This window comes from Bubalus bubalis, chromosome 4 (assembly GCF_019923935.1).
Source record: "Bubalus bubalis isolate 160015118507 breed Murrah chromosome 4, NDDB_SH_1, whole genome shotgun sequence".
NCBI lineage: Eukaryota > Metazoa > Chordata > Mammalia > Artiodactyla > Bovidae > Bubalus > Bubalus bubalis.
The window spans coordinates 160303632-160318070 of NC_059160.1; the positions used below are offsets into that span (position 1 = coordinate 160303632).

General features: G+C 37.6%; 1 protein-coding gene across 3 annotated transcripts in view; it reads right to left on the reverse strand.

The window, feature by feature from the left end:
- Positions 1-7337: 7337 nt before the first annotated feature.
- Positions 7338-14439, reverse strand: part of WAPL (WAPL cohesin release factor) — a 77882-nt gene continuing 70780 nt past the window's right edge. For all 3 annotated transcript variants that reach the window (XM_006066605.4, XM_006066603.4, XM_006066604.4), the window contains 3 exons: positions 13789-13877; positions 10189-10284; positions 7338-9677 (listed from right to left, as the gene is read on the reverse strand). In XM_006066605.4, the coding sequence (XP_006066667.4) occupies positions 9612-9677; positions 10189-10284; positions 13789-13877 (251 nt within the window). In that variant the 3' untranslated portion in view covers positions 7338-9611. The remainder of the gene's footprint in view (positions 9678-10188; positions 10285-13788; positions 13878-14439) is intronic.

Here is a 14439-nt window from a genome sequence, read left to right on the forward strand (position 1 = left end):
GAGCTCAAGCAGGGCATAACTGCCCTTCAGAGTTTGCAGACTCAGGGAGCATCGCTTATACAGGACAGGCTTAGAGAATTGGGTTACAGTACTGACTTAGTCATTATCTGCTAACTGTGATCCTGGCCCTCTCCAGGCCGCAGTTCCTCCTAGTGTGATGATTAATGAGGCAGCGCATGAAGCCCCTAGCACCATACAGAGCACCTTGTAGATAACACAATAGCTGATCGGCTTCTACTGGGACTACTGGAGCAGCGCAGCTCTGAAGACAGCTGGCTGTGCCCAGCCACTTTATCAGCTGTCACGTAACCATTCCCTAGCAGGCTGTCCCCACTTGGCACTGCCTCTTCCAAAAGAACTGTTCATTTTTCTACTACATGAGGCTGTACACTCTTGTGGTCCAGCACTGGTGGGTCATTTGACCACATAGAAGATTTGGTGAAAACATCATTATATATTAACTTGATGCATAGAAGAGGGCGACATACTGTTAAATACATCATAAATAATTCATTAACTTCCAAGCAAGGCTGACAGCCTCCAATAGCGTTTCACCTTCACACTGCCTTAAAATTTAGTTACAAATCAGCTTGTTCACACTTTGTAAAGTCTTCAAGGATAGATTTAGGACCCCAGAACCGAAACATCAGCCCTTGTGGAAGTATCTAAACACTGGACACTGTGCCAGGCACAGCCTAGATGCCCAGGAGAGGTCAGCAGTTTACATTAAAACCTCACTCAAAATGCCATCCTAGGTTGGAGAGGCAAGATGAGGTAGTCTGTGGAAAATTAACAGGTGCTTCAAAAAGATGGTTTGCTTGATTCCATTTTCATTTCTCTTGTATGATTATGCCCAGTCACTTACTCCTAAAACCCTAAAAGTAAATGCTGTATTTAATACGAGCCCACTTAAGCTATTTCTGGCTGGTCGCGGTAGCTTGTGCAGTCATTCATGCTTACCATTTCAGAAACTGTTCAGCGATCCAAAGGTTAAAGGCAGGAAGTGGTTTATTCAGGGTCTGGCACAGATACAGTGAGTGTTCAGTATAGGTGAGTTCTTTATATGAAAACTGTGCTTACGTTTTCATCTTGAATGACAGCAACAGAAAACAGGAAAAGTAGAAATAGCAGTATGTGCTTAAGTAATATTTGATTTGTGTTATTTTCCATGATGTGCTGTATGGCGAGAGTACTAATAACCTCAGCACTGAAACCCCAAATACTTATTTTTGTTTCAGTTTAGTCACCAAAAATTATTTGATGCTCCACATGGCTAATCATGTAGGAATTCATGCTCAAGTACTTCAGAAACTGTTCCATGGTCTAAAGGTTCAACTCAGGATGTGGGTTACACCCTGCAGACAGCGGCAGCTACCACTCACTTTATAATTGAAGTTTTATCTCTATCAAAGTAATATATGTACGTACCTTAAAGTCAGAAGCTTTGCAATGGAAAAGCTGACAGTGAAATATAGCAGTTCCTTTGGCTCTCCTCCAACGCACCCCACCAGTTCCCCAGAAGCACCCACTTCCTGTTCTTTCAGCTATTTCTTCTGCCCGTTACCTCCTTATTTCTAAACAATATGCTTGTACTGCTATTTCTGATTTTTTCCATCAACTGGCCACCCTGGAAGACTGGGATTTCCTCTCCTATGGCTCCCACCCCACACTTATCCTTCCAACCTACCTATTATCACAAGTTTTGGTGAAATCAATATTCAGCATTCAATATTCATAATAACTATTATGTAAATATTATTCCCAGATGAGTTGTATATAATATACCTTGATTTCAATTCTTTAGTCAAGTTCCTGCATAAGAACTTTGGTAACCAAGCTAATAATTTGCTTGGTTTTCTAAATACCTATCTCTAACTTATCCCAAGTTGCCAATTGAAATGTAAATTGCTTCTCAGTACATTCAAACTAATGAGATATCCAGCAGCCTAATTTTTTTTCTTAACTGTGTCCCTCCTAGAGTCCTACTGCTTCTAATTACTGCCTTCCTTAGAACTTTAAATGGTTTCTTCTTTGCTCTAAGAAATCAGAATTATTTTAGAAATTGGTTGAGATATAGTTATTTTAAGCTAGTTTCATTGGGACCTTGAGCATTCAAGCTTCGTGCTCTCAATAAACTCAGTCTGAATGAGGAAACCCATGAAACAAAGATGCAGAGACACTTGCAGGGAATAGAAACAAGAGGTCATCCCAGGTGGAACTGGGTGGGTGCTTTCCTTTGGGGTCAGGCAGATGTGGGTTTGAATCCTGATTCTGCCCCTTGTGGGACCTCTGGTAACCAACTTAACCTCCCAGAGCCTCAATTTATTTCTCAATGAAATACAGATACCACTCACCTTTCCAGAATGTTGGAGAGATTATATCAGAGAAGAGGCATGGGAAAGCACCTACTACTACTTTGGACCATAAGAGTCACAGGAAAACTCTCCAAATAAAACACAAGGTTCACATACCTTAGGATTTGTGCCAACATTAATTTCATATTGCAATCATTCTCCCCCAAGCCACCATACAAACTTTGGGCTTTTACAGTTTTGTAGCTAGCAGAATGAAAAGCTCAGTTAAAAAAATTTTTTTTGGCCTATTCCTCGAGGCATGTAGGATCTTAGTTCCCTGACCAGGTATCAAACCTGCACCCCCTGCATTGGAAGCATGGAATTTTAACCACTGGACTGCCAAGGAAGTCCCAAATGCTCAGTTTTACTGGAAGTTAAAGCCTTTGTTGCAACTCCTCCTCGTTTCAGAGCTCAACTCAAGTTTTGCATGTCAGAAATTCCTTGCAGTGGTTATGAGAAAAATTGCCCCAGTAAAAATTCTGATCTTTCATATTTTTTAAGAATTCTTGCCTGGAGAATTCCGTGGACAGAGAAGCCTAGCAGGCTACAGCCCATGGGGTTGCAAAGAGTCAAACATGACTGAGCAACTAAAAAAATCATCAGGTTTCAAATTAGTCATCGGGTAGTATTTGTTGTTTGGCCACTCAGTCATGTCCAACTCTTTGTGACCCCATGGACTGTAGCATGCTGGCCTTCCCTGTCCATCACTATCTCCCGGATTTTGCTCAGATTCATGTCCATTGAGTTGATGATGCCATCCAGATCACCATTAAGTCTCTCAGCATCCTCTGCAGACGGCGACTAGGTAGCATTGGCAAAAATACCAGCTTTGTGTCTGTTCATTGGATTTTTCTGGCCTTTCAAATCTATTTTTTTTAATTTATATGAAATGAATGTTATTTTTAATAAAACCCAAATGAATACCGATTAAACTCACCTTGACATCTCCCTTCATCTCATCTCCCCACAGAAAAATCACTGTTATGTGTTTGATTAGTAGCCTTCTAGAGTTTTTCTGTCTATGCATTCTTAAGCATGATTGGGCTTCCCTGATGGCTCAGATGGTAAGGACTCCACCTGAAATGCAGGAGCCCTGGGTTCAATACATATATTGACATATTATACATATATATTCCTGGATTCAATTTACTTACATGTTTTAAAGGAATTTAGTGTCAATGGTTTTCAATGGGGTAATCCTGCAATTTTCCTTTTCCTTGTTGTCCTTGTCTTATTTTGTTACCAATGTTTCATGTACTTCATCCGGTATTTATAGGGGTCTTCCCTCTTTTTCAGTGCTCCAGAAGAATCTGTGTAAAATTAGAGTTCTTGAAAACTTAGTAGAAATAACTTCCAAAATCATGAACTTTTGTGTTATATATGTTATGGAATTTTAAAATGTTTTTTTAGTAGTTATAAAGCTCCTTTGCTTTCCATGTTGTTTTATTCACTTCATTTTTCTAATTTGATAATTTCATTTACATTATCAATTTCATTAACATATCTATTCAGAGTATTCAATTAATGTCTTTTAAATTTCTATCTCTGTACTTTTGTATTTTTATAGTTAATTTTAAATATGTATTTTTCCTTCTTGGTCAGTGTCCCCAAAGTTAATTCCCCTTTTCAAAGTCTATTTTGGGCTAATTTTAAAGGTTTTTTTCTATTACCTTGTTTCTCCTTATCAAAGGTTTATTGTATTGCTCTTGTTTTATCTTTAAAATGGAGACTTGTCTTTTAGAATTTTCAGCCACTGTTTTTCGTATACTAACATTTAAAGTCAAACATTTATCCTTAGTATGGTTTTGATACATCTTAAGACTTTTGTTGTTAGCCCTAATTTTTAAACATTTTCCACCATAACTTCTCTAACCCATAAGTTGTCAGGTTAGCTTTTAATTTTCTAAACATAAAAGAATTTTTCATTTTTGTTATTGTCTTCTAAGTGAACTATTGTGAATGTTTTCACCTTAGTTTTCTTTTGCCAGTCCTATAAATTTGTGTCAGTTGATTCATGCTATATGTAAGCTTATTTGGCTTCTTCCACTTAGCATTAAATATGAGATTTATCCACATTTCTGATTGAATTAGTAGGTCATTCCCCTTTATTGCTAAATTCTGGTGCATAAATAAATACAGTTTATCCATTGCCTACTGATGGACAAACATTTGTGTTTCCAGTGTTTGGCTACTATTAATAAAATGGCTATGAACATTTTTTCACAAATTTGTTGTGAAAATTGTTTCACAACCATCTGTTGAAGGCTTTAATTTTTCCTACACAAAAAGCAAATGTTGAGTTGAAAGAGAAATGTATCTTTACTTTTACAAGCAACTGCCAAAACTTTGTTCCAAAGTGGTGGTATGATTTTACATTCTCACCAGCAACATTGACAAAGTTCCAACTGCTCATTTTTGCAACATTTAGTGTTATTGGTTAAATTTTAGCTGTTTTGCTGAATAGGTAGTATCTGTAATTTAAAAGTGCACTTCCATGATCACTAGTGATGCGGAGTGTTTCTTAAATGTGTTTATTAGTTACTCATGTATCATCCTTTGTTAAGGATCTATTCAAATCCATTTAAAAACTGAGCTGTTCTTTATTGAGTTCTGTGTTCTGGATAAAGTCCTTTGTCAGGCAAATGATTTGTGAGCATTTTCTCCCAGAATGCTTTTTCACTTTCTTATATCTTCATATGAACATGCATTTTTTTTATATTTAATTGGTTTTCATTGATTTCTGCATCTTGTCAAAAAAATTGCCACTCCCCAAATGATGTTCTTTGATGCTTTTAAAAGCTTTGTAGTTTCAGCCTTTACATTTAGATCTATGATCCATCTGGAATTTTTGTGTTTGGTAAGAGGTAGGGGCAAGTTTTTTAAAAATGATTATCTAATTGTTTCAGAACGATTTGTTAAAAAGTACTTGAACATTAAAAGTCGCTTTGGTGCCTCTGCCAAAAATAATTTGGTGATGTGATGTATGTGCATCTGTTTTTGACTCTGTTGTACTCATCTATTTGCCCTAATGCTAATATCACATGGTTTTTAGTTTTGTAGCAAAACTTGAAGTTCAGAAGTGTATGTGAAAGTCGCTCACCGACTCTGTGTGACCCCATGGACCGTAACTGGCTAGGCTCCTCTTGTTCCTAGTGTACACCCTTCTTCAGGATTATCTTGCTCTTTAGGTCCTTTGCAGTGCCATGTGAACTGCAGGTCATTTTGTCTCCTTAAAAATGTTTGCTATTGTAGGGAGTAAGGTATTGTGGACTTAGGCAGCACCTCAGATAGCTCTGAAAAACTGCTCCAGAGGTTGAGTGGGGAAAGGACAGTGTATATGTGATTTTGGTGAAGGGTGAGTACATGCAGTCAGGCACACATTTTTCCAGGTTTCTGCTACTCTCATGAAGCTTTCTGCTAGTCAAGACGAAAAGTTTTCACTGTGAAGGATTTTAGTGCTTTTCTCCATATGAGGAGATACTACTGGGCTAATAAAATCAGCTCCTGAAGTATCTGAAGACCTGTTCTGCCAGTGCCCCCCGTACCCCCCACACCAGCATAGAGCACCTCATTTCTGTGCACCCTGAACTTTTAGTGGTGCTGAAAATCAGCAGCTCCAACAGCACATGACTTAGTCCTTGTATGTAGAGACAGATGGCAAGTACCAATTTGTAGTTGACATTCTATTTACCATACCCTCTGTTATACAACTCTGGATAGCAGACAGGTCCCTTTAATCTAGGTGGTATACAGGTATGGTTTTCCATTTTTGTTCCTTAAGCCAGTGCATGAGCTTTGGAGTATTCAAACTGCAGACATATAAGCAAAGAAAACAGAGGTTTGATCAAAACATTCAACAGTATTCAATTTTTTCTTCAGTTTCAAGACTTTGTATATCAAATTACTTATCTATGCATCCTGTATGAGATCATTAACTGACAGTGAACTGTGCAAACCTCTTCTGGTTCTTCTTTCTAGTGTATAAAAACTTGTTTGGAACTTTTTAATGATCACTTGTTTTCCCCCTGCTTTATTAGTTACTACCAAGATATTAATTAGAGATTTGCTGTTAAGGTAATTCAAACCCGATGCCCTCAGTGACATGACAAGGTATTAATCTCAAGTGTTTAAAATTATCACACTATTCTCCTCTGTTCTTTACATTTTAACTTCCTGATGGAGTGAAAATGGTTTGATAAAAGCTACTATTTACCAAGCCCTGTCTGAAACACTGCTAATACTTTATGTGTACCATCTTGATCTTCATGGCACTGAGGTTAAGTACTGGGTTGGCAAAAAAACCCCATAAAAACCAGAACAAACTTTCTGGCCAACCCAGTACTACCCCTATTTCTGGTTGAATAAACAGAAAAAAAGTTCAGGAATTTGCTCAAAGTCCATAAACATCAGCAGTAATATTCAAAATTTATGCATGTGATTTAAGATCTTTCTATCTCCTTAGCCTGCACTTTTAAACATGGTTATATACTTGCCTCTATGTGTATAAGAGGGAAAAGCAGACAGAAGCTCCCAGGACAGATCGTTTCATCCAGGTTTATAGTTAAAAGCATTCAGTAGAGGTTGAGGAACCCACTTGAATAAATACAGGAAACTTAAAGGCTGACAACTGAAGAAACTGAAAAACTAAAAAGCAGTTCTCAGAACTCAAATGCAAAGGTCGTCTTCAGAGGTGCAAAAGGACTAAAGCAACTTAATAAACATAACAAGGGCACAACTACTCAACCAGAAAACCACCATCCCTCTTTTGTGAGTTGCCGAGTTGACATTACATTTAGATGAGTATTATTAAAAACACAGGGATATACATAGTGTTTAACAAAAACTGGTTAAATTTTTATGTGCATTTTCAAAGTGTGAAATTCACTGAAGTGACACATTGTGTTTCCCATTAGTCAGCTGTATCAAGTTTGTGAGTCTTCTTCCTCCAAAAAGGTTCAATAGATTTATGTTAAAGACAACATGTGTATTGAAAGTAGCAATTTTATTTGAGTTAAAATTATTTACAAAAACCCAAAGACATACTTCATGAAACTGGTACAAACTATTTTTTTCCTGCCGTTGGCTTTTGCTCCAAAGATCACAGCTGAGAAATACTGTATAAAATAAAAATAGGATTGGATTCAGAAAAGTACTCTACCTTCTAGTTTCCAATTGGTAGTATTTACAGAAATATTTACAATGGAAAAAAAGGTTACTTTAAAACTTTAGTTAATTTGCAAGTCAGCCTCAAGTACCCTAAAATGCAGAGTTCTCTGAGGGTTAAAAACACACAAATGCACTGCGTTTGGTGAGGTGATTTCTCCCCCACCACTCCCCACCAAAATCTGCATCTCTATCAGTGCTTGACAATTAGTTATTATTTAAAAAACAAAACAAAACAAAAAACTGTTAAACACTGAGGTAAATCAATTCTCAAATGATTACCAGTGTAACAGAAAAATGTAGTTCGCCCTGATTGTTCTTATCCAAATGTCTTATAATATCCCTTACCATTCAGCCACAAGTCAGTTTTACTAAAAATCTCCTCCTTTTCCTAAATCCAATGATTAATAAATATCAATGTATTTTAAAATAGTTTAACTAATTCAATTTTATGGATATCATTTCCCAATAAGCATTTAAAATAGTTTGCTAAGCTAGCTTGTATACTCAGGGCAAATACAACCTCAATCTTTTCGCAAGTTACACTGGCATACTATGCTCTTAAAAGGTGACGGGTGGGGGGCTGGGGGGGGAGGAGGAAGAAGAAAACAATTTGACTGGAATCAGTTACTTCCTTATAGATTTCCCAACAATCTGCATTATCAAAAATAGGAAGACAATAAAAGGCAGCCACTGCATTAAAAAACATTACAGCTGGCACTGATCCAAGAGCCCCGATTTGTCACTTTATACAAGGAAATAACAAAGTCTAAGTGGGTAAAAATTAGACTTTTAGCTATTTTCCCCAATACACACCAAACTAATATTTTTATGGCTTCAAGTTTTACAAATCCAATGAAGAAACATGATATAACTACCTGAAAGGTATTTTAAAGTATTAAATGAAAATCTCTGGAAAGCCTGTATTCAGGCCCAATCAGTAAAAAAGAAAAAATGTATAACCAGTGGTCTGAACAATAATTAATACAATAAAAATTTGCAATGTTGTAAAATTAAATATATAAAATATGTTACTGTGTGCTCCAAACCACACACTCTTCTATGAACTAAAAGAATCTGGATGAAGAAAAGGATCTTCTCTAAACCAACAATTTAAGGCTTTGCGTTTATGCATTTGATCCTGTCACTCCTATAGAAGAATATACATGGTATCTGGGAACATGAATTCCACATTGGTGTTTTAGCTTCCTTATATTTACTGTATTGAACATTAGAAAATATATCTAGAGAGTTCTCCCTCAAAACTTAATCATGTTTCAAGAGTCTCCCCTAACTTTAAGGGTAAACTACCCTGGGTTTGTCTGTTTTGCTTCATCCTTGAACAGGGCACATCATCTTATATTCCCTCAAACTGTTATTTGTTTTCTTGCGTCTATAGCTATGACTTACTATGGTATGATAATGAATATGGTCATGGTCTCAAAGGTGAAAAATACTTCAACAACCCAAACCAAATCAAGAATAAAAAAATATACTAATCCCTTGTGTCTTTGGATTCCATCTAATTTTAAATATAGACAGTAGTTCAGGGAACAACAACAAAAAAAAATTCACAAAATTATTAAAAGCTTTATTTACGATTGGAATCATTCAACAAAAAAGCAAAAGCAAATGAGCCTGAAAAAGGAACTAAGCTGTTGTCTAGAATGTCCTCAAAACATTCAATACCTCAGTAGCTAAGCTGCCTCTGCACCTGGCTGGCATGACAACAGTGGCTCAACATACACAGCAGTCGCACTGACAGCAGCACAAGTTTCCCCTTAAAACCCGCCCAGGACAAAGCACGAGAGCAAGGGCGAGTACAAATCCTGCCAAAGTGTGTTTAAATACTGCGTGGAACTGTTAACAGCCTGAACCTTTTCCCTCATTTTTGATAGTTGCAGATTGATGTAGTAACTGTCACTTAGCAAATGCAGAATGCATGACGAAGAAGAAATCAGGTGGCCTTAAAAATCCAAATATGAATGATACTGATGAATGTTCTTGGTATATCTTCAAAGACTTCTTCCGTGACTTTTCTTTGTCTAAGTATAGCTCCAGCATTACCGAGCACCTGAAGCAAAGGTCAAGCAGCTAGCAGTGTTCCAAGTACTCAATCACTCTAGAGATGGACTTCTGGCCCGTGGTTCCCACAGCACACTGCGAAGGGGAGGGGTGGAGGTGGGGGCGAGCGGGTGGGAGTGGAGAGGAAGCCAGTTAATTTTCCAAAGCACTGAATCAGAGCTTAAACTATTTAGCTTTATTAAACCAAACATTATGAATCAAAACAAGGTGAGATCAAACTATGGCTTTCATAATACAGTATCAATATATTTGGCCCTAATAATTCAGTTACCTTAAAGAAACCACACAATTATTAAAAGAAAATCATTTTTTTGCTTCTATTCATGATGGCCATAATACTTGTATTTCTACCGTCATTTCTTAAAAAGTATTTATTGATTTTTTTTTTTTTAATTACAGTATTGTTTAGGTTTTGGTTTTTTGGTTGCGAATCATGTGGGATCTTAGTTCCCTGACCAGGGACTGAACGTGCACACCCTACACTGAAGGTGCCGTCTTAACCACTGGAGCCAGAGAAGTCCTGTATTTCTACTGTCATTAATGTATCACATGTAAAACCACAGAAGCTGCAATAGAAGTTACTTACGGTAAGATTCATGAAGCTCAGGAATTTTTTGAGCATCTCTGTCATTATTGAAAAGTCCCCTTCTGGCAGATACTCCCGCACAGTGGTCACATTGATCTAAGGAAACAAATCAAAGGAACCCTGGTCAGGTGGCAGAAAGCATGAGTGTGAACCTTGTACTGTGTAGTTGGTTTTGGCACACATCCTATTTCAAACTTCTACAAGGTCCTTAAACTCCTTGGTTAATATGCAATTTCCTTTTCCACACTCGAACTTTTGTGAGCCTGTGAGTCCATTCCCTACCCCACCCTATCCCATCCTCAGAAAGTAAGGAAAAAGATAAAGCTGCCAAAGACTACAAAGAAACATTTATGTGCGTATTTACTTTTGTAAATGCACAGAAAAATACCTGAAATAACAAAATGCACTGTTGGGAGGTGGGGGTGGGGGGGGCAGGACGGGCAGGGATAAGAAGAGCAAGGAAATGCAGACTGAGAATGTAGGCAAAAAGCTGATTAGGAATATAAAGAAAAAGATAAAGGAAAAATCTTCATGTAGGCTAGGAATTAACTGTATCTTTCCAAAGGAAATCTAGTATCATCTATGGAAAAAAAATGTAGGCAATGTCAGGACAGAAGATTAGCAAGAAGCAGCCAAACTGTATATAAACCAGTTTATTGTAAGAAAAATACACGGCCTGCTTAAAATGTTGTTTTATTTCAATATGTATTTTAAATGCTTTAAAGATTCATAAAGAATAAAAGGAAAAGCTCTTCTAAGGAGGCTCACCTATAATAAAAAGCACATACAAAAAGAAAAAAAAAGATGGGAAGAGGGATGCTTTTGATTTCATATTTGTTGAGGAAGACATGGAAGAGTACATATTACCCTCTTAGGAAATTTGCAACCAATCCCCTCACTCCCACTTTTACAGCTACTCAGTAAAACCTTGCACCTAAAATCCTGAGAGATTTTACAATCTTTAATACTTGTATTTTAAAAATACACTGAGAATATATTGAAGAATATATCGCAAGGGCAACAGCTATGGTAACTAACTGCAGAGGTGAAGGAATGCTGGATTTAAAAACATCTTTAACCAACAGCAAGGAAAGGGACATGACCGCACAGTGGTGGGAAGAATAGGATGTTGATTATGAAGATGGCTCAATAGAAAAGTGTACTTCTCTCATTCAGAATAAATAATTAGATCCTAGGTTTAAAGTGAAAGCTTCTCAACAACCCAAATCAAATCCTTTGCTATCAACAAATTACTGAGTACAACACAATAAGTAGCCAAGGCATGGGAAGGAGAGTCAGGGCATTTATTTTAAAACAGTGTGCAATAAATGGTAGTGTACAGGAGGTAAGAAAAGGTGTGAAGCGGCATGGCCTATTTCAGAAATTTAAAAACGTAACCGAGGGGTATGACAGATTTTAATACCGGATCAACTATACTTCAATAAAACAAAATACTGGAGAAGCATTTAAGTTTGGAGTCTTATAGCAGTAAACAAAGCTATCATTTCCTAAATGATAGTCAAGAAAGACTGGCGAGAGTGAGATTGAAGAGAGTTAACATGATCAGATGTGCTCTTAAGGAAGTTAGCTATGGTGGTGGTATGCAGGATTTCAGGAATGGAGAGTCAAAAGCAGCAAGAACAGAAAGACCACAGAGAAGACTGACCATTAAAATGCACCAGATGTATACTGGGTAATGGAAAATAACACCAGAGTCTCCTGGGCTTCCTAAGCATGCTGCACTTTACCTTAAAATAGCCCTTACTGCATATAACCACCTGCTTTCTTGTCTTTCCTCCACTTAAACACTGGGCAAACCAATTTCTTTTACATTTTGTGGAATCAGCTAGCTTTTTAAGGTTAATCATAATGATCCCTAAGGTAAGAAAGACATCCTGGGCTCTATGAATTCACAATATTGTCTACAACCTAACCTCTCTTTAGACACGAGAGAGAAATAATTTCAAACTCAAAAAATTGAGTTTGAAATTTTTAAGATTCATTATTTAAGAACATAACTGAAACCAGGGTGGTATGCAAAATATGTAAAAATCTTTAAATAGCAAGCATACCCACTCTTTATTTGGGGGTGGGGGGTGTGCTTTCCTCCTCCTTTTTGCTTGGTATGTGCTTCCCATTTGCCCTTAAAATCTCTGAATTTTAAGGAAATAAGGACAAGGGCTGAGCTTGAAGAGAGTCCAGGAAAGCAAATAAAGATTTGCAGGGCCTCTAGCGCCATGGTAAGAACTCTGGTCTTGATCCTGAAAGCAATTGTGCCAGCAAGGGCCAACAACGAAGTGGGCCAGTGTGCACTTAGCTCAGGGCCTTTCTACAATATGGAATAAATGAACAAGAAAGATCCAGAAAAACACACTGGACTTAAGACAAATAAGGTACACAGGAAGAACAAAAATGACAATGCAGAAAACTTGATGGCAAAAATGAGGAAATGTGGGTGGGTTGATAGAAGCCCTTCATATCATGATTATGTTCTTTTCTTCTAGCCCTCTAGTCTTAAGAAAAGACAAACTAGCCATCCCACTATACAACAGATCTCCATTCTTTCTTGCAACCCATACGCCCTTGCTTGTAAGGGAAAAAAACCCACCTCTCTTTTATTTTAAAATTTGGCTCTTCTACTGGGCCTCTCTGTTAAAAAAATAAATAAAAAAAACCCACATGTCCTCCATTTTAAAGCAGACTGTTCAAACAGCCAGAAATGTCCACTTCTGTGCTGATTCAGCCCCACTGTGTACACATTCACATCCTTTTCGTAGTTAAAGTGAAGTCACTCAGTCGTGTCCGACTCTTTGCGACCCCGTGGACTGTAGCCCACCAGGCTCCTCTGTCCCTGGGATTCTCCAGGCAAGGATACTGGAGTGGGTTGCCATTTCCTTCTCCAGGGGATCTTCCCGACCCAGGGATCGAACCCGGGTCTCCTGCATTGCAGGCAGACGCTTTACCCTCTGAGCCACCAGGGATAGCCATGATTTTTCATAGTTAAAATCATGATCTAAATCTCACATAGTAATCCCATTTTCCCAGCCAATGAGTAGATCAAACAAAAGCATGTGAGCCAATGTTGGCCAAGGTAAAGGAAGTCTACTTTTTGCGTTGGGTATGGAAAAGTCCTAGGGAAAAGAAATCATTGCTCTTCTAACAAAGAGAAACAAAGAGGCCACATTCATCTGCTGGGCATTATTTAACTAGGAGGGACACAGAGTCAGCACAGATGCATGAAGAAAGCTAGCAAGAGACAACACGCAGAGGACAGCAGAGTTTAAAAGTAGAAATTACGAGTCCTTGATATCACTGAGGCTAAACTTTTCCACCTTAAGCCAGCTGAGCACAGGCCTTATATGAGGCTCTTTTACTTCAACCAAAGACATGTGAATTGATCCTCTATCAATCTGGAACTTTCTCATCAAAACCAATATACTCTTACTTTGAAATGTACCTTTCTAAAGTTCACCAAATATTTAAAAGTTTTTAACAGGAGGGAAAAATAAAGTAACAAGTTAATTAAGTAACGATGTGAAGTGGCTGCAATGAAATTCTTTTAGGATAACAGAAAACAACAAACACAGAACTCTTACTTACTGGACTCTCCTGGCAGAGACACCCAAGAAGCAGTGCTGTGTATGAGGCCACAATGCAATCCTCCATGTGCTTGCCAGCATGCTGAAGGGCTGGAAGTATTAAACAGAAAACTAACAGTGTGCATGTGCATATATAGAAACCAAAAACCACAACAAACAAAGGCACCTAGGGAACCAGCAACTGTGCCATCTTTCCTTCAAAACTGCTAAACACTGATAATGGTGCTAGGAAGATGTAATACCCACACAAATTAACCAAATTAAAAAAAAAAGACAACCCACAAATGGTAGAGGGACCTTAATATAAAAGCTAAAACCATAAAACCCTTAGAAGAAAACACAGGACTAAATATTTGTGACCTTGGGTTAGGAGATGGTTTCTTAGATACAACAGCAGGACCACAAAAGACAATATAAAAAATAGGTAAGTTAGACTTTATCAAATTTAAAGCTTCACCATCAAGAAGACAACTCATAGAATTTATCTCCAAACCAGGTACTTGGTAAGAATCGAGGCTCTAAAAATTCTTACTCAATAACAACAAAAGACAACCCAATTTAAAATGTGGGCAAAATATCAAAACTGTAAAAACCCTTAGATGTCATATTATTTGGCTGCTTCTCTTTACAGATGAGTAAAGAAAGGCCCAGG